Below are 21,049 nucleotides of genomic sequence, written 5' to 3' on the forward strand. Positions count from 1 at the left end.
ATAAGCCTGTTCATCAAAGCGCTCTGCCTCTCCTGTGATCCACAGATTTTAGAGAGTATAGGGATAGACCATCATATCACACCTCACAATGTACTACCTTGGACAGCTCTCAGCTCTGCACATGCCCTGCAGTTAGGTTTCCAGGCAGAGGGAGGCGCTATCTTCTCATCACAAAGCAAAAGGCTGACCTCAGTGACTGAAGGAGGGCACTGGCCAGTCTGTGATTAAACGAAAGATAGGTGGCTGTGCAGGGTTGTGTTATGCAGATGTGAATATCTTTTGGCTGGCCTGTTTCATCTCACTCATGGGGCTGTTCAGAAGATTTGCATTTTACACTTTCTCAGGGATGCTGGCATCTGGAAAGCAACTTTCCAATGGAAAAAAATGAAATAAAAATATCACACCTGAACAACAGTCTCATCTCCTCTGTTTCTTTGTGTTTTTCCTTCAAGACATAATGGTCTTTCTCTCCGGTCACTATAGCCTATTATCTATTATGTATTTCATCAACAGTGGAGTAAATAACTATATGTTAAGTAACAGGTAAGAGCCAAAATTAATAATAGTTGTTCAATGACTGCTGAATGGGTATCCAACAGGGTAATTGTTTGCCAACAGGTGTGGGGACTTTATGTGATAATATACAAAAAAAAAAGAAAGATTTTGCAGGTTGTTCTGCTGCCCCCAGGGTGCCAAAAAATGATTATTGTATAAAAAACCAAAAAAAACAAAACACTTGACACTTACCTGTTTAAGCGTGCAATACTACAGAGCCAAGCCTCAAGAAGATGTTTCATTAGCTTTTGTGGAAGCTGAGATACACAATGAGGAGCTGTGTTATTCTGAAAGAAAGGAACAGTCGTTTGGCAGTGACATAAGCAGCCTACATACTGATTTCGCTGCCCTCAGTTTTCACACAGCAGCTCACCTAAACAACTTATTATTACAAGTGTTTTTTTCGAGACCAGAGAACTTCTGCTGGGGGGGGGGCAGTTCATGACTGAGGAGGGAAACCAGTATTGAGCAATGGAGCAATGGGTTACTGTTGCTGAGTGAAACCCGCTGGTGTCTGAGCAGACGGCGAGGCGCGCAGACCGTCAGGCACGCACCACTGGTCGGTTTAAAGCCACAGGATTTGGATTAAATAGCTTGTGAGAGAGCCGATGAGCCTTCAGGGAGGGAGGGAGGGAGCTGAGGGCTGATTTTTATCTTTTACCGGATCGAGAAAGGGAGGAGGCACGGAGAATGAGTTATTCTTGTAGCAGCACAGAGCCTGTTTGCTGTACGCTGTATTAGGCAGCGCGTCACTCAAGGCTCCGACGCAAGTAAATCGGCTCCTGCGGCGACGACGCCGAGAGCATCAGAAAGCCTCAGTTCCTGTCAGGGTGCACACCGATCAGCCCTCTTCTGTCGGACATGAAAGTGCAGCAAGGCTGCAACTCATCAGACATGGGGATCCCAGTTACAACCGAAGAAGAATTGCGCAGAAATACCGTAATAACGCCCGAGGATGTGCTTGGGCTACAGAAGATCACCAAGAGTAAGTAACCTGCTAGTGTACAGTAATTGGCACGATGGGAAGGGTAGTTAAAGCCTCACAGTTAGAGGAGATTAGTGCAACCCATCTGCTGTTGCTTCCTATTTTAGTGTATTTCTACTGTAACATAACATTCTCTGCGTTCATTTACTGTTTGTATTGAGGAACTACAAACAGATACCATGGACAGCGACACAGTCTGAAACGTCCTCAAAGAGTGTCTACAGCTTAAAATAAGACTAACTGCTTGTAATCAGTGTTATCACAGTCAGTGAGCAGTTACAGGTTTAATGTCTTACACAAGGACAGTTACTATTTGCGGGGATTGGACCTTAGATAACTGCACTCCTCTGTTCATGAGAGAAACAGCTTGTTGAATTTACCTGTGTTACAATTAATGCTTCAGTAGGTTTGCATGCTTGTAGGTGTTTGCATCTCTCTGTGTCTGAATGTGTAGGCACTGACAGACATTGAAGGTGACTGTGTGTAGGCTACTTCCTGGTGAGCTTCTCAAATCGTGCCAAAAAAAAAAAAAAAAAAAAAAAAAACTGGCTCTTACTACCTCCTCACCTCAAGGCACCTGTGGCTCTGAGGTAACAGGTGGCCAGAGATGTGATCTGCTGATTATAGCTCCTCACAGACAGTAGTCAGCTTGGAACAAACACAAGAGAAGAATACTATCAGCCAGTTGTTTAACATATTATGGCAGCTGTTTCCATGTTATATCATGGATGGAAACAGGACAGGGTAGGCTGCAGTAAGTCAACTCGTAGGCCTGGTTTCAAGCCCCCATATTATTACATAATATCACACACTGTCACATGGAGGATTTTTTGCAGATTAAATTATGCTTTTGCTGACCAAGATGTTTTATGATGGTGGTTCAGACCATCAAGTTGGTGAATTGCTTATTGTTCAGTCCACTCGGTGTACTGTGGAGTGTAAGTTTATGGAGATGGCATTGGAGTCAAAAGTTAAAGCTGAGCCACTACAGATATATACGAAATATGGTTTGTGTAATCTAATTCATTAGTCCAGTGGTGAGCATGACAGTTCTTTATTCACTTTTGAAATATTAATTTGATATATTGACAAAAAGATCAGATTACCAGGTTTTTATTTGGAACTTTGGACCTCATCTCAAGAGCTTCATCATGAAATGTGAGCAAACTATCGTCAGTGACCGTAGAGGGGATTGGAATCTCTGAAAATATAAAGTATTAGGGAATTTTTTTTCTGTGTACTTTCTGTCAAAGTCTAATGATATTCTGAATCCTACCACTTCTTCTTACCTTAACCCAATTTCTAAATACATACAGTATAATTAATAAAACCCCCTTTAGATCCCCTAAAATCATTTAATATAATATAATAAGCCGCAACACCGCCAACATTCAAAGAACAGGAGTGAATACTGCTTTCAATCTCAGATTGATTGATTGGTCTTTCAATGAACTGACAACACAGGGAAGTTATTATTGTTTTCTCATACTATAAGAGGCTTGTTTGCATTGATTTTCATTAACTCATATTTACAGCAGTGGTTGCCATTGAAATCTGGAGTCAAAACTGAACCCCCTCCCAAACACAAAACCAAACAATTTTAACACCAACTCTCTGCTCTCACCCTCTCTCACACCATCACATCTGTTTTCATTTGGTATCCCCTCAGCAGAAAAGCAATACTCGGGCTGCATCAGTGCGATAATACCTAAATCACTCATGATGGTGCAGTAATCTCTGCTCCCCGCTGACATGTAATCTGGATTATGTCAGGAGGGCTGTAACGCAGCATTCTGCAATGACGTGATACACCTCAGGTAATTAATGACCCTTCAGTGTAAGTGAGTTTGTTTATATTGTGGACATCAGATTAGAAACGTCATTGTCGTGCTCCCTTGCCATTTATTTAGTGGCTTCTCACAAATACTTGATGGTCAAAGATGGCTTCCGTAACCTGTCAACAATGAAATTTCTTCATCTCATAGCTGGATAATATTTGAGTCTATATGAATGAACTGATGTTGAAACTGTTTCCTTGTTTCCTGTTAAAATTTCTCCCCGAGGCCCAACCATTTTAAACGGCAGACCAGACAAAAGGCAGACACCACAGAGATAAGCATAGAGTGCCGCACAATTCAGGCTATCATTTTCTGCTGCCAGAGAAAGAAAATCGCAGTTGGGGAAGGGAGAAGCAGAAAATGCCTCACCCTGCAGTGTAAATGACTTTTCCAGTTGTGCTTTTGGGAGGTAAATGCCACCATTTTGGGGCAGCCCAGCTCCAGTCTGTCACGGTGGTTCAGAGCTGATAAGCAAGGCACAGAGCCTCATTGTAACACAGGCTGAGAGGAGAAGAAATATAATCCAGGCAGATGAGAAGCGCTGCTGCGATATGAAAAATGGCACATTATCAGTTTACTGTTTACATGATGGATGGTTTATGATACGCAGGCAGACACACATGAACAGAAATACTGCTGCTGCCAAATGAATCTCATGTTTGTAAATGTCATTTTGACTGTATAGTAACAAGAATTACAATAATTACTTATGCACAACTGAAGTGTGAGACAGAGTTATCCTTGGTTACAATCAGCATATGGAATATTTTTTTATATGACTGTTTTATCATGTTAGGTGCATTCCTGGAATCATTTGGTGTTGAACATGTTATTTACTTCTCTGTTGTGCCCACTTTCCTCTCATCCACCATGTCTAATTGTGTTTCCATGTAAGTGCACTGGAGAGAGCAGTCAGAATTGCCTGTTGATAAAAAGAGAAAAACATGCCTCTTACTGAAAATGCTCTTTGGTCTTTTAATTTGACTACAAGAGTATTCAAATGTACAGATAAAGATACATTCCTCCGTTGGTTCATAGTAACCTCAGAGCTACAGATACCTGGCCTAACTCACCATTTAGGTGCTTGAAGAGACTTAAAACTGCAGATGGAGAGTGAGAGAAGGTGATAACGTTGAACAAACAGGAGTCTCATGATGTGAAAACGATTTTTTTTAGTTCATCAAAGCCATCTTCTTCTCACAAAAGCTTAACAAAGCAACAAATAAGAGGCAATTACTTTACAGTCAGACAACATTTCATGAAGACTCAATGGTCCTTCACCATGCTTGGGACACATTCCTCTGACCAATATTCCATTTATATTATATTATATTCAATATACTTTGAAGAAATGACTCTTCCCAAAACTATTAGTGTTTTATTTTTTTTTGCATTTCATGCACTTATTGCACTTGAGAGGCACTTTATTTTGTTTAACACTTCGAATTGCTAGTGGCTCAGAGAGGCTTACCAACATTTTTCCAAATGATAGTCCTACTCAGATTTTCCTCATTTAAAAAGGTAGATGACTGTCCCATATGCTGTAAATATTTTAACTGCGTGGTTTGTGGATTCATTTAGCAATAAGACAAGGCTTCAAATTTTGAAAGTTATTCTATGAGCTCCTAAATCTTTAGAGCTTAATTCACAGCTGTCTTTATTTGTGCATATTTTCCAAAGTAATTTAATTAAGAACTTTCTAAAATAAAGTGATAATGTACAAGTAGCTGAATAAGCAGTTTAACCTTCACTCTTTAAAGGTGCTATATGTAACATTCAGAAAACTCTTATTAATGACACCACTGGCCATTAAGTGACCTGCAGTCAGGATCCTGTTGCTCACGCTGAACAAAAGCGTCCAGGGCATCAGCCAAAACAGTCACATGATGGTTGGACTGGGAAAGAAATTCATCCCTGCGTGGTGCTCATATCGTGCCAATTTAAACATTACTAGAAGAAGAAAGAGCAGTGGAGTTTTGAATGGGATTGATAGGGATTGATTAGTCCCGACGGCCAGTCCATCGTGATTGACCGGTATCATGTTGATAGACTTGATATACCATACTTTGACTATAAACTATAATTTAGACTATATCAAGCGTGGAGACAAGTCTGGATATGCAAGACTATAGTTTGACAGACTAAAACCTTAATGTCACTCTCAGCTGATGTTGACCGTAGTTTTCCCCCAAAGTCGGTGACGTTCCTGTTTGGCCAGACAGGCTTTACAATATAACACTTTTTTGTTGTTTTTTGTGCTTATGTGGAGATTGTGCTGGAGTGTGTGTTGTGTGTCGGTGTTAGCAGACTCCATTTCTACACAAACATTAACTAGTGTTGCACTTGGTTAACACTGTACGGGAGTATAAGAGAGCCATCGAGGCAACGCACGATTTTCCTGGAAAACCTGTCCGGAGTCCTTTACATAGAAATCAGTCCACATGCTGTTATAGGCAACTGAGAAAATTGAGGAAGGTCTTAGATATGGTATTTTTAAGTACATTACTAAGTAGTTTAGTAAGTTGTCAGGTTGGCTGGTCCTGTTATTCTGGCCCTTAGGGTGTGTACAGATTCCAAACAAAATAAAGTCTTAAGTATAAGGTGTTCAGATGGACCATACTTGAAGATGGGGCAAAAACGTCTGTGATCATAGAGAGGAGCAAAATCATCACTCATACAAAAAAACATTTGTTCTCAAAGGCCTTCACAGTGTTACACTAAGTTGTATGCACAAAAGTAGACAGAGATTGTTTGTAAAGAATGAAAAAAGAGAGAGTTTGAGAGAGCATACTATATATTTTCTCACCTCCGCACACCTGGCCAGTAGATATGGTAAGTGAACATGCTTGTCAGCTTGTCAGATTCAAAAGTTAGAAAAGTTGTCCAATGCAGCCCCTGAGCTCTGAAGGGTGTGGGAGAAGTGTGTCACATGCTGCTCAATGATCTGACAAGCACTTTGTTTAAAATCATACTGGTATCTCTAAGATGATATGCCCTTAAAATGAAGTGTCCATCAATAGCAAATGAATGACCATTTATATTGTTACATGATTTAAAGCTGCTATCATTTGATATTTTAAGTGTTTAATAATGATAAATCTAGTAAATCTCTTAATAAGAATCTAGAATATAATGTTTTTTCCAAAGGATGAGTTACAATCAGTGATATTATTTTAGCAGTTCCTCTATAATTTTACGCTCTCTTTTGGTCTCACTAGATCTACCATTCAAACTTCTTTACTACGCGAGTGAGTAAATGTCCAAACCTTACACAACAGCAACACGGAAATGCTTTCCAAGAACAGTTACAGACAGGTACAAGAAAGACCTTCACAAGGTAAAAACAAAATTTGAATTATTATGCAATCGAAAGGGAGAAGCTCTACTACACTAGATCTCTGTTGTACTGTGGGTAAGGATTTACATTGGGGTGTAATTTTGTTTCATCCAGATGATTTACTCAGGACAGCCTGGTTCCTTCCTACACTAATGGGTGATCAATTATTTGGCCTTTAATAAGTCTGGGACACAGAGCAATGCTTTTTCTACATCAGGCGGGATTTCCACTCTGTGATGTCTGCCAACACAATAGATACAGCTTTAATTAAAATTGATTGGTGTAGCCAGTTCTTAATCTCCCATGCACAGCTGTCACAAGGTTACTCTTTCAGAGTGATTTGACATGAAGAGAGAGACGGCTTGTTGCATCTACATCAGTGATCAGCACAATCTCATCAACTGTCTATTACTTGTGTGAAACCAGGCAGCTGTTAGACTCAGAACAACGTCAACTTAATACTACAAATGTTATTATTGTAAAGGTGCTTTATGTTATAGAGCAAAATCAGTTTGATAGGGTTATTGATCAATACCAATGACTCTGTGATTACCAGCTGGTGCTGATATTTATGGCTCATCATCTGACCGAAGCTCTGTGATGCCCCAAAGATCCTGTTAGAACCAGTAAGAGGAGAATAATCCTAAAGACCTTACTGGAGTAGAATGTTAAAAGTTCATTAGTGAAACATTTGACTTGTGCTCTTTCCTTGAAACACCCTAGAAACTCCTTAATAGAAATCACAGAGGCAGACATTAGCAGCTAACCTGTTTCCACAGTCAGATGTTCCCATGATTCTCTGCTACTACCTGCCAGATCACTATGTCAGCCAAAAGGCTCTTCATAACGTGCATCATTTTGATCCAGGCTGGACAGCTTGAGGACATGCTTTCTACATTAAGCCAACTTCAATCTCTGCAGAGCTGGGGCCATTTTCTTATCATGGATGTTTATAACTTTATCTATACATGCATAATTGGTCAAACTATATGCCTGTAGACTTACACAAGGAACCTCTTCTCATGAATGAAATTTAGAGACTTCATAAAAGCAGATATTGGTTTAAGCATAATGTAACAAGGAGTTGTTTTATCTCAGCACTGAATGTGCTTTCTTCGAGGGTCCTGGTTGTGTACAGAGGTAGAAATTAGAGTTGCTTCCAGTAACCTGCTGTACAAAGGGGTTGTAAGTGGGAGCTCGCTTGGAGAGGCAGTAATAGCTTGACTCACATTTATTTATTTATTTATTTATTTATTTATTTATTTATTATCTGATTATTATTTCCTTGCAGGGTTGGTTTGAATTTAATTCCTATCGAAAAAAGCATTTAATCTACAAATATTACACCATTCTACTGCATTCTACTGAAGATGCAGCATTTATTGATTGATTTATGTATATTTCTTACAGAATAACTACTGCACTTCCTTCTCAAAACTTCCTGTGTACAAACTGGCACTGTCCACGAGGCTTTTCTCTTTATAGATCACATCCAGAGAGATGAGGGAAAGAATGGAGGGAATGAGACACGTAAATCATTAGTGTCCCTCCAGGTTCCTCTCACAGCCTGAACCTAACTGTCACAGAGTGGTCAGAGTGTGTGTGTGTGTGTGTGTGTGTGTGTGTGTGTGTGTGTGTGTGTGTGTGTGTGTGTGTGTGTGTGTGTGTGCGTGTGCGTGTGTGTGTGCCTGGGGACACAGAGGTTAGATCATACTCTGTAATGAAGTGGTGTAATTCAGTTCACCTGAAGAACAGACACTCCTTAGTGTGCTATTGTTCATGCATGGTGTGCTGCACAGTACATAAATCCAAGTTGTAACCAAACTCTAGTTATTACAAAACCCTTAGATCCTTGAGAATATTTGAGGCCAAGTGAAAAGATTATCTTTTTAATCTTTACTTTTGCACTTTTTTTAAAATTCATTTTACAAACATGATTTTCCAATGTGTTGAATTTCATCCTTTAAAGAAAGAAAAAAAAAATTGTTTAACAGTCTGGGAAATACACTTTCTTGCTTACAGTTAAATGAGAGGATCAATATGAGTCCCAGCAGGTGATTAGCTTAGCTTAGCATAAAGGCTGGAAACAGGGGGAAACAGATAGCCTGGCTTTGTCAAAAGGTAACAAAACACATCTACCAGCACCTCTGAAAATTGAAAATTTTAAACTAACAAGATATAGTATGTTAATTAGTGAGACTTGCAGGTGCAGGTGGAATTCACCATTTCCTGTCTTTATATTTAGTAAACATACAAAAACACCCAGCACGAAAGCAAATAACCATATTTCCTGTAAAGTCGAACTATTGGTTTATGGTTGAAGGAAGTAAAAGGTCTTTTTGTTCCTTATGTGACTGGCCTTATGGTTCAGAGCTTGGATCAAAATATATGTCCTCATAAAACCCTCCCACTTAGGTACATTATTTATTCCCACTCGGTGATGGCAGGCTGGAGAAAGATAAGAGGAAAGAATCTCATCTGCATTCAGATGCTCAGAATTCAACATCCCCATGAACCTCACCGTTTGCCAGTTTGCCTACAGGTGCTAATAACGGAGAGACATGAAACAGCCTGCCATACACAGGTGCGCTGTACATCATGATGTGAACATCAAGCTTAATGCTAATGTCACTAGCTGCCTTTGGCTATGGATTATTTTAACATAAAGAAAAGTAAACATGTCCGCATTGTTCTTCCTCATGTTGTTTGGATTAATTCAACACAGAGTCTCAGCACTGATCGCAGACCACAGAGAGTCAAATGGAAAGAATAAGGCATGTGAAGTCAATCCCTGTGGCTGAAAGTCTGTAACTCCGGGCTAATCTTGGGGATTAAGGCGCTATAAGTGGCTGCTCGCTTGCTCTTCATGAATGCCATTTTAGTGTCAGACTGGCTCTGTGTATCTGAGTACAGGAACACAGCAAGACTGCAAATTTTACTCCATTTATACAGGCTGCTGCCGATCTATTCAGGATTGTATTGATTTTATTCATTCCATTAGATTGAAAAATATTATTAGTTTTATGAGTGTTTAATGTCTAACAAGAATCTGCTGTTGGTGCTTGGGTCTATGGCTAATGTGTGTTTACACAGATAAGACTGATTTTTGAAACCAGACAACAAAATCCTTTGTAATGCTAAAACAAAAAATCAGATACATGGAAATCAAGTTATGGAAAGTAAATCCAGAATTGTGCATTCCTCCTCATGTGTAATTATAGCAGATCATCTGTGCCGGGAGCTAAGGACATGCTTCCCCACAGGGACAATAAAATATATTGTACTCTATCAAGCCATACTGTAATTGAAGACACTGTTGAAACATATCCTCATAATATTCTGCATCAAATCTGCACAATCTTATTGCTCCAGTGCTTCAGGGTTGTGAAATCAAGTAGGCCCTCTATAGGAGGAGGCCTCAGGTATACCTTCATCAGATCCCAGATGTGGAACATATCATTAGCATACCACTGATGCCAAAACCCAAGATACTCTCCTTTGATTCGCTGCTGCACCTTGTTGTTGCAGAGCAGCCAGGTGGATGAGGGGAAAGAAAAAGACAGACTAATCGAGCTGGCACACTATCAGAAGGAGTGTTGCTAGGTGACAGTGTTGAAGGAAGTGAAGTGGAGCGCTGTGTGTGTGTGTGAGAATAAGAAGGAAAAAAGGAAGACAGAACTAAGGTATGAACATGTATGTCTGGAATCATTCTACCCTCATAATGTCAAGATGATATTCTTAATTTTCATGTAATGCAAAACAATGCCGAAAACAGTGTTCTTATGTTTTGGTCCTGCCTCTGAGCACTTTCTCCATTTCTTTACCCACCTGCTCCTAGATGCAGTTATTGAGGTTTTTCAGCCTAGTTTCTAATGACAATAGTCCATATTGAGGTCTGTTAATCATTCTGAATAATCATGACATGGCTTCCAGAAAGACATGTTATGTTGTTGTTAAAATGTATATTGTTTTAGCTGTGAGCTTCTACATGGTTAGATATAATCATGTTTTTTAGATCCTTTATACACATTTCTCAGTAAAGCAATGTTCACTATCAGAAGCTCATGAGTAAAATGTTATTGTGATGGTGAAAAACATTGTGCAGTATGAATTATATAATTTAATTGCAGACCATGTGTGAATGAACAATGATCGCTTGGTTGGTGGATTCCTCCTAGGCAAATTGATTAACTAACAGGCTGCCCTGGACTCAAACCACACCACAGCAACTATCAAACATCTGAAATAGCTTTAGCCATCCAACACTAACAAATCAACACGAAGCTTGCATAGTGTGTCAGTAAGCATAGAACAAATAGTACATTATAGGTCTATACTGTATAAATGACAGCACCTGATCACTCAATCACTTGCATTTATAGAATTCATCATCAATGACACAGCGGCCCCATGTAACACACACACTGATCATAGTAGCTGAGCATTTTCCAACATATGGGAGGTAACAATTACGTTGCTGTAGATTTAAACCGCTCCATAAACAGAGAAACCTGTACACACCCATTAGGAGTTCATCCGCCGGGTCTCGCGCTCAGCAAAGCCATTCACAACACTGCTCAAGTCCAGATTCCTGCCTCTGCTGCTCTCTGTTGAGAGTATAGCAAACTCAGCTAACGCTAGCCTCCGGCTGCACGTAAACAGTGCTATTCGACGAACTTGAAGCATGATGGGTAAAAGTTATCTAATATCGACAGTTCGGCAGTAAACTCACCCTGTTGTCAACTCATCCTTCTTCCCCTGAGCACCGCTTTTCTCTTTGGTCTTGTTGAACATTATGCCGCTAACTGCATCGTCCATTAGCTGAACAAAACTCGTGTCTTGCTAAAAGGTTTAGAAAAAAATGACGTAACTCATGCAGGTTATCGCAAATGACGGAGCGAGTTCATTGGTCAAATTAGGATTTCCCACCAGACCTTACTTTGTAATTTTTTAGAAGAAAATAACCTAGTTTTAATTAAACACTCGGTTTTGAAAACTCTTTTAATAATGGCATATATATATATAAATATAAAAACCGAAAGTGTGAACCCCTGACTGCTAATGGTCCTGGTGCTATGCATTTTATCTAATGGCGGTATTAATTCTGTCGTTAGCATTGATATCATAAATTATGCAGTTTATTTTAATTACGTGCAAATTATGTCACTTGCATTTGTTCTGGCCTTATATTGACAGTATGATTGGTTATATTGAGACATGAACGATTTCGATGACCTCACAACAAGATGGCGGTGCAGGTATCTAATTCCAATGTTGCATGGTAACTAGGCATAGTTTCAACGTGTCAGCAGCATTATGCATAGACAAACATCAATTTAACATAAAACACAAATCCTCCATTGTGAAAATCATGTTGAGGCTGCAAATACACCAACTAGTTTGGATTAAATTAAGGATACTGAGTTTTATACATCACTCATCGCCATATTAAATAGTAGCAGTAAAATAGTCATGTTGTAGATGCATATATTTGCAGTTTGAGCTGAACAGACATACAGTGTTCATATCTGTGAACTGAAGAGAGCAGTTTTGCACAGTATTATACAACAGTATTTGATTAAGTTTATGACTTTTATCTTCTAGTCAAGAGGATTTGAATGCTTGTGTTCATTTCAAACTAACTCTCTTCAATGATAACATTCAGGCCACATAGCATGCAGGTGCTCTATAAGTAGTGTGTGAATGTTTTTTCTTGCTGTTGCAGTCCCAGACTAACAGTGAGCTTATAGTAATATTCTCAGAGCAGATAAGCGCCTCACATCTAATGAACTGGCACTAGAGGGCACTGCATCAAACAGCAGCTCTCTAACCCTCTTACTGGAGTTTGGAAGGCAACATAAAGAGACTTTGCGTTTTTGTGCCAGAGCAGCTTTACATGGAAATCTCTTGACCAGTCTTGTGACGTTCACCATGGAAACACTCCACTCACATCTACAGTATGTTAACATGAATTCATCACCACAGATGAGTCCTGTGCACTCTGCCATGCATGTGCAGAAAGATGCACCAGCTGCAAGTGTACTTCCTTGCACATGTACATGGATTCTTGGCACACATGCATACATACTGTATATATACAGACAGCCTCTCTCCCATCAGCAGCTACTTGCTATTCTGCAGTTATTTCTAATTGGCCCATTAGTTCTTGAAATGTTTTTACAACCACAGTCATCCAAATTTTTTGGACCAAAAACAAAATTATGGCTACACAAGTTAAAAATTACATAACGTTCTTCACTTATATATAAAGGGTTATACTAACATCAAAGAGTTTTAAATTTAAAGTTTGAAATAAGCTCCATTTTAGGATGATTTGATTTAGATTTTGAGGACCACTCTTTTAATACTGTGACTTATCTGAAAGCAGTATTTTGAATGCTGTAATGCAGAATTCATAAAAACATGAAGAACTGCAAGATGATGTGACGAATGATGATCTGAAAAGAAGCATAATAGCAGAGTCTTAATGTAGACAGTGTTATTAGGGCTGCTACTGTCTTAAAGCTAAAGTTGTCTGTTGCTTTGTTTTAATTATGCAGCACTTTGTGATGTTCTACTCTCTATATAAATAAACTTACTCACTTGGATATCACAAGATCCCTTCGTATAGTGAAGCATTGAGAAACACTAAAAGATTATACTCTCGCTATTCGACAATGATGCAGTCTGACTTTATCACTTCTGTAAATAATTGCATTTTAATGATCTAATTAGCCTAATTGAGCATCACAGCTTAAGAACAAGACATTTGTCATCTTTGCTGTAGTTTTAATATCAGAAGGTTGTAGACTTCCTTTAATCTGAGATTTTCACCTTGCTTTACACCAGTGTTGGCCCACTGTGTTAAATAGCAGGCTCTAAATAGTGCTGTTTCACAAGAGGGACATTTTTAGACAAGGTGTCAGGTATAGTGTTCTGTACTTTATGAAAACGTCTATAAATATCTTCAAGCAGGTGGCTAAAGCCTGTGTGGTCCATCTGCTCCCTAACCCTGAAAACAGTAGAGGATGTAACTGTGTGTGTGTGTGTGTGTGTGTGTGTGTGTGTGTGTGTGTGTGTGTGTGTGTGTGTGTGTGTGTGTGTGTGTGTGTGTGTGTGTGTGTGTATGTGTGTTTGTGTCTGTGTGTGTGTGTGTGTGAACATAATTATGTGCGCAAATACACAAATATTTTCATGTGTGCTGATAATGAAGTCAGTGTAAGAAACAAAGAGAGAAAGTAAAGTAAGAAAGAACCTTCAAGGCTTATGCAACATAGACTGCCAGTAATAACTGCCCTTACCATAACCCTAATGAGATAGTAGGTGCGTGCGTGTGTGTGTGTGTGGGTGGGTTGTGTGTGTGTGTGTGTGTGTGTGTGTGTGTGTGTTTCCCAACCAGTTGGTCCATGTGATGGTAAAACACAATAAGCCTCTTAGGTCTAATCCTGCCCCGTTGGGAGGGGAGTGTCTCACACATGCTTACACATGCACACATAGATGGACACACACACACACACACACAGAAAGAGAGAGCGAGAGAGAGAGAGAGAGAGAAACACACACACACATACATACACACACACACACACACACACACACACACACACACACACACGGTGCCAGCGTGGCCAAATCTGTCACCCTGCTCAGGATACTTGGGTCTCTGTCTTCCCCTGGGCTTGTGCTCACTGGACGTGACAGTCCCGCTGTTCACTGCAGGCAAAGTATGTTAGAGAAAAGTAATAAGTGCAAATAAATGTTCAGTATCACAGGTATGAAGCAAACTGTCCACTACACCAGTGCTGTAGTCACGAGATTCAAGTTTGTGTTTTGTATTGACATAAGATGTTTTTGTTTTTTTCCCCAGTGGTGCGTTACTATATCATCAAGGTTAAAGATGTAACCAGCATTCCCACACATTAGGTAGAGTACTAACTATCACCACCGTAAGGTATAATGTGTAGTACGCTGCATTACATATGAGCTGTAAATACTAAAATGCTTCATTCTGAACATTTTGTTTTATTATGTGAAATATTTAAATAATTAAATATATAGTAAAAAAAGGTTTGAGGGTAATCCAGGCTCAGCATTTCTTCTCTGCTTAACCAGCAAGTGAATGAATGAATGACTGCTGTTTTATTTGGTACATTGTATCTGGCAACTTTTAGGCTTGTTGGATTTTTTAGATATAAAACAATTTCCTGACTTCATAGCTGTTTCCATGTCTTTAAGGAGGAAAGACTAGAGAAATAGAGGGAGAAACTTTACACTAAATTCAACTAATATACAGTGCATGTACACAGTGAGATAATGTGAACAGTGGTATTTCTGTTTGTCCTGGCAGAGGGATCCCTCCTCTGTTGCTCTTCCTGAGGTTTATTCATTTGAAAGGATTTTTTTCTATGTGAGTTTTTCCTCATCAGAATCAGGGGTCTAAGGATAAAAAGTGTTGTGTAATAAAGAGATTGCAAAGCCCTCTTAGACATGTTTGGGAGATTGGCTTTTAAAAATGAAACTGACTTGACTTGTCCTGACTATTTTTGGTATATGCAAACTGACAACTAGAATAAATTACTCACACACCAGAAGCAGTAGGATTGATTCTTGAGTTTGAAATTGGATTGGTATGTTTAACTTTATGTCACAAGTGCAGACACAGAAGATGAATGACTTGGCTGCTCAACACAAAGCTGTGGTGTGTATTTCTTCTGCTTTGAGTATCCATCCCCTTGAATGGGCCTGACAGTTCACAGTGTGTGACCTGGGCTGCTCTCTGGGCTTTTATTAGTGCAGCTGAGATGCTCAGACACTGTCTTGTTATTGTCTGTGTCATTTCTTGGTGAATAGAAAGATCTGATGTGTGAAAAATAGCTTCCCTGGAAGTATAGTGAGGTTACAGTGGTGAGCATCCAAAAAAAGGATTGTACTGTAGTGTAAATTCAGACATGCTCATAACAGGAGATTATACTGTGTCCTGACAGAGGGCAACTGAGGAGACAGTCTTTTTTTTTAATTAATTTACAGCTTGCTGCCCGACATGAAGGGTTTGCTTTATTCACAGTGATATAATCAAAAAAAGAAGAACTAGACCTAAAGCTTCTTTTCTCTCTTCTTTTTCAGATTATCTTTGTTCTCCAGAAGAAAACGTCCACATGATCGACTTCACCAGGTTTAAGATTCGCGACATGGAAACAGGGACAGTCCTGTTTGAGATTACTAAACCCCCAACACCAGGTCAGCTCCAAACTTCAAAGACTTGATTGATAGATGTAGAAATAATAATAATAATTATCCAGACTGAGTCAATGTTTAAATTTCCTCAGCTACCTGTATTTTTATCTCGCTCTTCATATCGTGCCTTAAACAGTATTTCAAATGTTATTTTATATTTTTCTTGTCCCCGTGATGCTGCAGAGGACATTGATGATAATAATAGAAAATGTAATAATGGATTTTTATCTTGACAGGCCCATAATATTGTGAGAGGAAAAGATTGTGTGTACAGTGAGCTATAGCTCCACTAAAAAAAACAAAAAAACAACAACATTTGTCTCACTCTGTGAAATAATGAATTGGAGAAGTTTGATTTCAAAGCCCTGGCTGCATTTTTCTTTCTTTTTTTTTTTTCTTTTAAACTTAAGCGGGAGGTAAAAAGCACTGTGACCCCAACGCTGGCCGTTTTGTCCGATACCAGTTCACCCCAGCCTTCCTGCAGTTGCGGCAGGTTGGAGCCACGTAAGTGAAAGTTCAGTGTGTATTTGTTTCCTCCAAATAAGAAATGAAGACTGCGTGAGAGGGACAGAGAGATAGAGACAAATGTCCTGAGACTGTGAATAAGCGCATTGATGCAATAATGTCCTGTTCTACCCCGCTACTCTGACAGAGGACACCTACTTCATGTAGGAGGTGTGTGGGCTTCAGTGTGTGACGACAGGGGCTGATAATGATGAGTGTGAACATACAGAGCAGCCCAGCCCACCTGCTGACTCAAGCACCAGGTAGCTGTCAGTGCTCCTGAGTACTGCTCATCATCAGACTCCTACACTGTGACTGCGATCCAACCCAACAACTGACTCATCTAGATAATCTAGGCTTAATGAAAAAGCTCAGTGTATATTAGATATAATGTGTTTTGTGCACCTTATAATTATATAGACTTTATGTTTTTTTTTTCAACACAGCATGTGGGAAGAGATGTGTTGACTGTTGCTCTGGGCAACCATTTTAAGGGATAATTTTATATAGTTTTCACTGTCATTCTTATTTGAAATAATTACGTTGTATTCACAGAGTTACAATAATTACTGCTCTGGCAATGCAGTGGCATTGCTAAAAAGAGAAAAGAGGTCAGATGGATCAACTACATGAACAGTCCACAGACATGTTGCAAACAAACTCCAGAGTTAGTCAAACTTCTTTCATATTAAAAACAAAGTCAATAATTATCCAGTTCCTGGTTCAACTTTGACCTATAGTCTCAACACTGTGTACATCAACTCCATGATTCACACAGCGTTCCTCACACAAACCTTGGGGGTACATCAAAACATTTGTTTTTTTATTTTTTTACCTAGAAAAGGTAAAATGTTTGACCAGTGCAAAATCAACATTTAAATCCAGTATTTCTACAGACTGTGCTAACTACCGCCATGCCCTTCACAGCGGACTGTTTACATTCGTCCAGTGAGGGAGAAAAGAAGAGCAGAACAGTTGGATTTAAAAGTTGAGTTCACCCAAGGCAAACATTTTATCATTCTGGACACAAAGTGAGATCATGAAAATAACTTTGAAGATGCAACCCACAGCTGGGGTTTGCTATGCAAATCTTATGAGTTACAAAAACCTCATGAGTTTGCACACATAGAATCAGAAGTCATAGAGCTTCCAGTAATTTATTTGTGCATGTGTAATAGATTGTCAAAGTTGGGCAAAGACTGAGTCCAGTACAGACCAAAACACACCTAAAGCAGCACTACCAAGGCCAACGTGTCCCACCAGTGGGACTTAAACACTTAATTTAGAGTTAAGATAATCTGGATCAACTGTTCACTTGTTTACAACCTGTGTGATCGTCTGACTTTTTGTTTTTCTTTGTTGTAATGATGTTCCCATATGTCAGCAGTTACTTTGATTAGTAAAATGTTATCATAAACGCTGCAAGTGACAGACAAAATCTGCAAAATAAATTAAAATAAACTGATCTTTGAGTGGTTTCTAGGTTGGTAAAAATGATTTTCTCACCATGTCTCTGCAGGGTGGAGTTCACAGTGGGTGACACGCCCATCAACAACTTCCGCATGATTGAGAGACACTACTTCCGCGATCAGCTGCTCAAGAGCTTTGACTTCGAGTTCGGTTTCTGCATGCCCAGCAGCAAGAACACGTGTGAGCACATCTACGAGTTCCCCGCACTGTCTGAGGAAATCAGTGAGTGTCGCAGCAGTCGCACACAGGCACAACGCACAAGAGACAAATACGCCCACATACAGATGTTTTATTAGATCTAACAGGAGGTGATGTTACAAAATCCTGATTGTTGTGTATTCCATCTCTCTTAGTGCGTGAGATGATCCTGCATCCTTATGAGACGCAGTCTGACAGCTTCTACTTTGTGGACAACAAGCTGGTGATGCACAACAAGGCAGATTATTCCTACAGTGGGGGGCCATAGGAAGACCTCCACCCTCCACCCTTTACTCCCCCCTGTTCTAGACATTCTCCATGATCCAGGTACCACTTCAGGACCAGAAGCAGATGGACTGATGGACAAATCACTGGCAGTAAATACTCTTTTCTCACTCCTGTTAACTCCATGTATTTCCATTCAGGTATTCAGCCGCCTGACCAGTCAGATTTCTCCCTCTGCCTCTTTGCAGGAACATTGAATTCTGCCAGTTTTATCATCAGTTTGCATCAGTGTGTGTGTGAGCGAGTGTGTGGGCAGTAAACACATGCAGTGTCTGTACATACTGTTGATTTCAGTCTGTATATGTGGTTTCAACTTGATCATCAGGAACACATTGATTAATTTACATTTTGTGTGTTTTGATAGCCGTTATGTGAAGAGTAAGAGGAGACAGTGAGTCTTGTTTGTCCTGAAACACACCAGGAGACAAAGAGAGAAATTAAGTTACCCTGTAAAAGTTTAATAATAATGAATCCATTCAGATGTATATTTATATAGTTTGTATAGGAATCTCATTACATTTTTACTCCTGAAAGTTCTTAAATTTGTAGAAGCACACGTGAGAATGATTCAGTCCTCCTCCCATGATCTGTCACTGTTCAGTTGAATGACAAACAGAGATGTGTACTTTGTCTATGTGAATGTGTCATTTGTTTTATGTTTTCATGTTCATAGTACTACTACGCCAGGAGTATTTTTTAAAGAAATAGCCATTTTGAAGTGTAAGAAAACATACATTAGCCAAAAGTCAAAAGTCAGATACCAATTTTGATATCCAGTATGTTCTCTGTAGTACTGAACACTGTGTATACTTTATGATAAATGTTTTAAGTATAAAATTAAAAAGTATGTAAAGTTTTGACAGCTGAATTCCATCACTGCAATAAATATGGGATTTTTTTCGAAATCTTGATATACATCATTTGTTTTTGTTTTTTTGTTTCTTTGTTTCTTTTTTTCACAAAAGATGAAACATTACATGGAACAAGAAAAACAAACCATATGGTCATTTTGAGCAGACAACAGATAATCAAAACAATGAAGATTATTAACAGTCAGAATCAGTACAAAGGTAATTCCAGAAACAGCTTATCCGCTCAAAATTAAATGAATGAAAATCAAGGAAAATAAAAGCCATAGTTTAAGTATGCTGCTGGCATTGTGTTGTTGTCTTTGTCAGCTTAGTTTCATTACATTTACTGGGGAGGAGAAGTGGACTTATTCCAAAACTAATGAAGTTGCCAGATGTTGCTTCAGTTGTTTAAATGTAACAAACACAGGTTTGGGAATTAACATATAATTTTAATTACATTTTAAGACATATAAAAACATACTTTGCTTGTAGTTATAATTTGCATCTGGCTAAATTATAATAGCTTATATAAGATTGCCATTCATGAGCTGTATTAGCAGGTCTCAAGAGCTATGTTTGTTCTTATATAATGTACTAAATTTGATTTACGTGTAGATATTAGATTAGATCTTTTTGATGGGTTAGTCGCACCAGTTATGTTGTATGCAAGTCTGAGAAAACTACATGCAAAATTCCTTGAATAAAATATTGTTCATTTTTAAAGTTAAGCTACACAAAGCAAGATATCACCTAAAATCTTGTTGGGACACAACTCAAACTCATATTTATGTTGAGTGGCAAACTCTGCACACAGATCATCCTGAAGTGAAAGTCGAACATCCAAATGAAGTAACATTAAAGAAAAACACATATTTGAGTTGAAGGTAACTTAAAAATGTTCATCTCTTCTTAAAAAAAAACACTTTAATCAGTTTATGACCTTACTGGTACAGTAAGTGGTTGTTGAAATAGTGTAAGTTTAAAATAATGTCTGCAAGTCGTCAAAATTCAATGTTTTTCCTAATGTGTATCAGCCTAATTAATGCAGGAAACATACTGTGAGTACCAAAAGTAAAAGATGTGACTGCATCAGAGGAACAAGCTGTAGGGTGCATAGTGTTTGCTGCCATCTTCTGTGACAACAGTGTTACTGCACTGTTGCCATGACACCACCTATAGCATCATCATTGTTGGACTTCTGTGTAAACAAACAGAGCTTTTCTTATCTAGAGACCACATAACAGTGAAGTCACTGACTGTGAAATAAACAAAAAATAATCTCAAAGGTTTGTTTTTAGTACAAATAATACAATATTATGAACGTATTCAAAGAGATAATTATGCATTCACATGTTTTCTTTTTGGCCCTTGTGTTGACTCAAGTTACAGCCGCTTTGTTTTAGCTTGCAGCCAGTTCATAGTCAGGTGCTTAAGCAGAGGATGTCCGCCAACATTTTATGTGTTTGTTTTGTTCATTTGTTTGTTTGTTTTAAAGTCTAATAAAGAAGTATACCTTTGGAAATAGCTAACAAATAAAGCAATTGATCTGATATGAGCTGGCTAAAGGAATTATATGAATGGCAAAAATGTAAAATATATGAATGCATCAATAAAGTGATGAACATTTTTACTAATTCATATTTAATTAGATAGGAAAATTGAATTACAAATAACCAAATAAAACAATTGTTTGTTTTTAAAAAAAGACTTAAAACTCCATTAATTACTACCACAGTAAGGTGAAATTTATAAATCAATGTGACAATACAGCTTATAAAAGGTAAATAAATAG

At 38.7% G+C, this 21,049-nt stretch overlaps 1 protein-coding gene across 3 annotated transcripts; it reads left to right on the plus strand.

Annotated features, from left to right (window-relative positions):
• Positions 1–1,245: 1,245 nt before the first annotated feature.
• Positions 1,246–19,292, plus strand: unc119 (unc-119 lipid binding chaperone). 3 transcript variants are annotated; one of them, XR_002665205.1, is made up of 6 exons: positions 1,246–1,540; positions 15,839–15,952; positions 16,360–16,453; positions 17,973–18,145; positions 18,277–18,448; positions 18,547–19,292. XR_002665205.1 is itself a non-coding variant. In XM_022748463.1 (6 exons), exons 2-6 carry the CDS (start codon positions 6,667–6,669, stop codon positions 18,387–18,389), a joined length of 543 nt encoding a protein of 180 aa, XP_022604184.1. In that variant the 5' UTR covers positions 1,484–1,540; positions 6,597–6,666; the 3' UTR covers positions 18,390–19,292. The 3 variants fall into 3 exon arrangements, 2 of the variants coding, with proteins under 2 accessions (XP_022604183.1, XP_022604184.1); XM_022748463.1 differs by adding an exon at positions 6,597–6,715 and having other exon boundaries at positions 1,484–1,540; positions 18,277–19,292; XM_022748462.1 differs by having other exon boundaries at positions 18,277–19,292.
• Positions 19,293–21,049: the final 1,757 nt, after the last annotated feature.

This window comes from Seriola dumerili, unplaced genomic scaffold, assembly GCF_002260705.1.
Source record: "Seriola dumerili isolate Sdu_G_001 unplaced genomic scaffold, Sdu_1.0 BDQW01000122.1, whole genome shotgun sequence".
Classification (NCBI taxonomy): Eukaryota; Metazoa; Chordata; class Actinopteri; order Carangiformes; family Carangidae; genus Seriola; species Seriola dumerili.

Bases quoted from the DNA above. Each gene is read 5' to 3' on its own strand.
- unc119 (XM_022748462.1), top strand. From the start codon at position 1,417: ATGAAAGTGCAGCAAGGCTGCAACTCATCAGACATGGGGATCCCAGTT. The intron at 1,541-15,838 runs GTAAGTAACCTG...CTTCTTTTTCAG, and splicing joins GCTACAGAAGATCACCAAGA to ATTATCTTTGTTCTCCAGAA. The intron at 18,146-18,276 runs GTGAGTGTCGCA...CATCTCTCTTAG, and splicing joins CGCACTGTCTGAGGAAATCA to TGCGTGAGATGATCCTGCAT.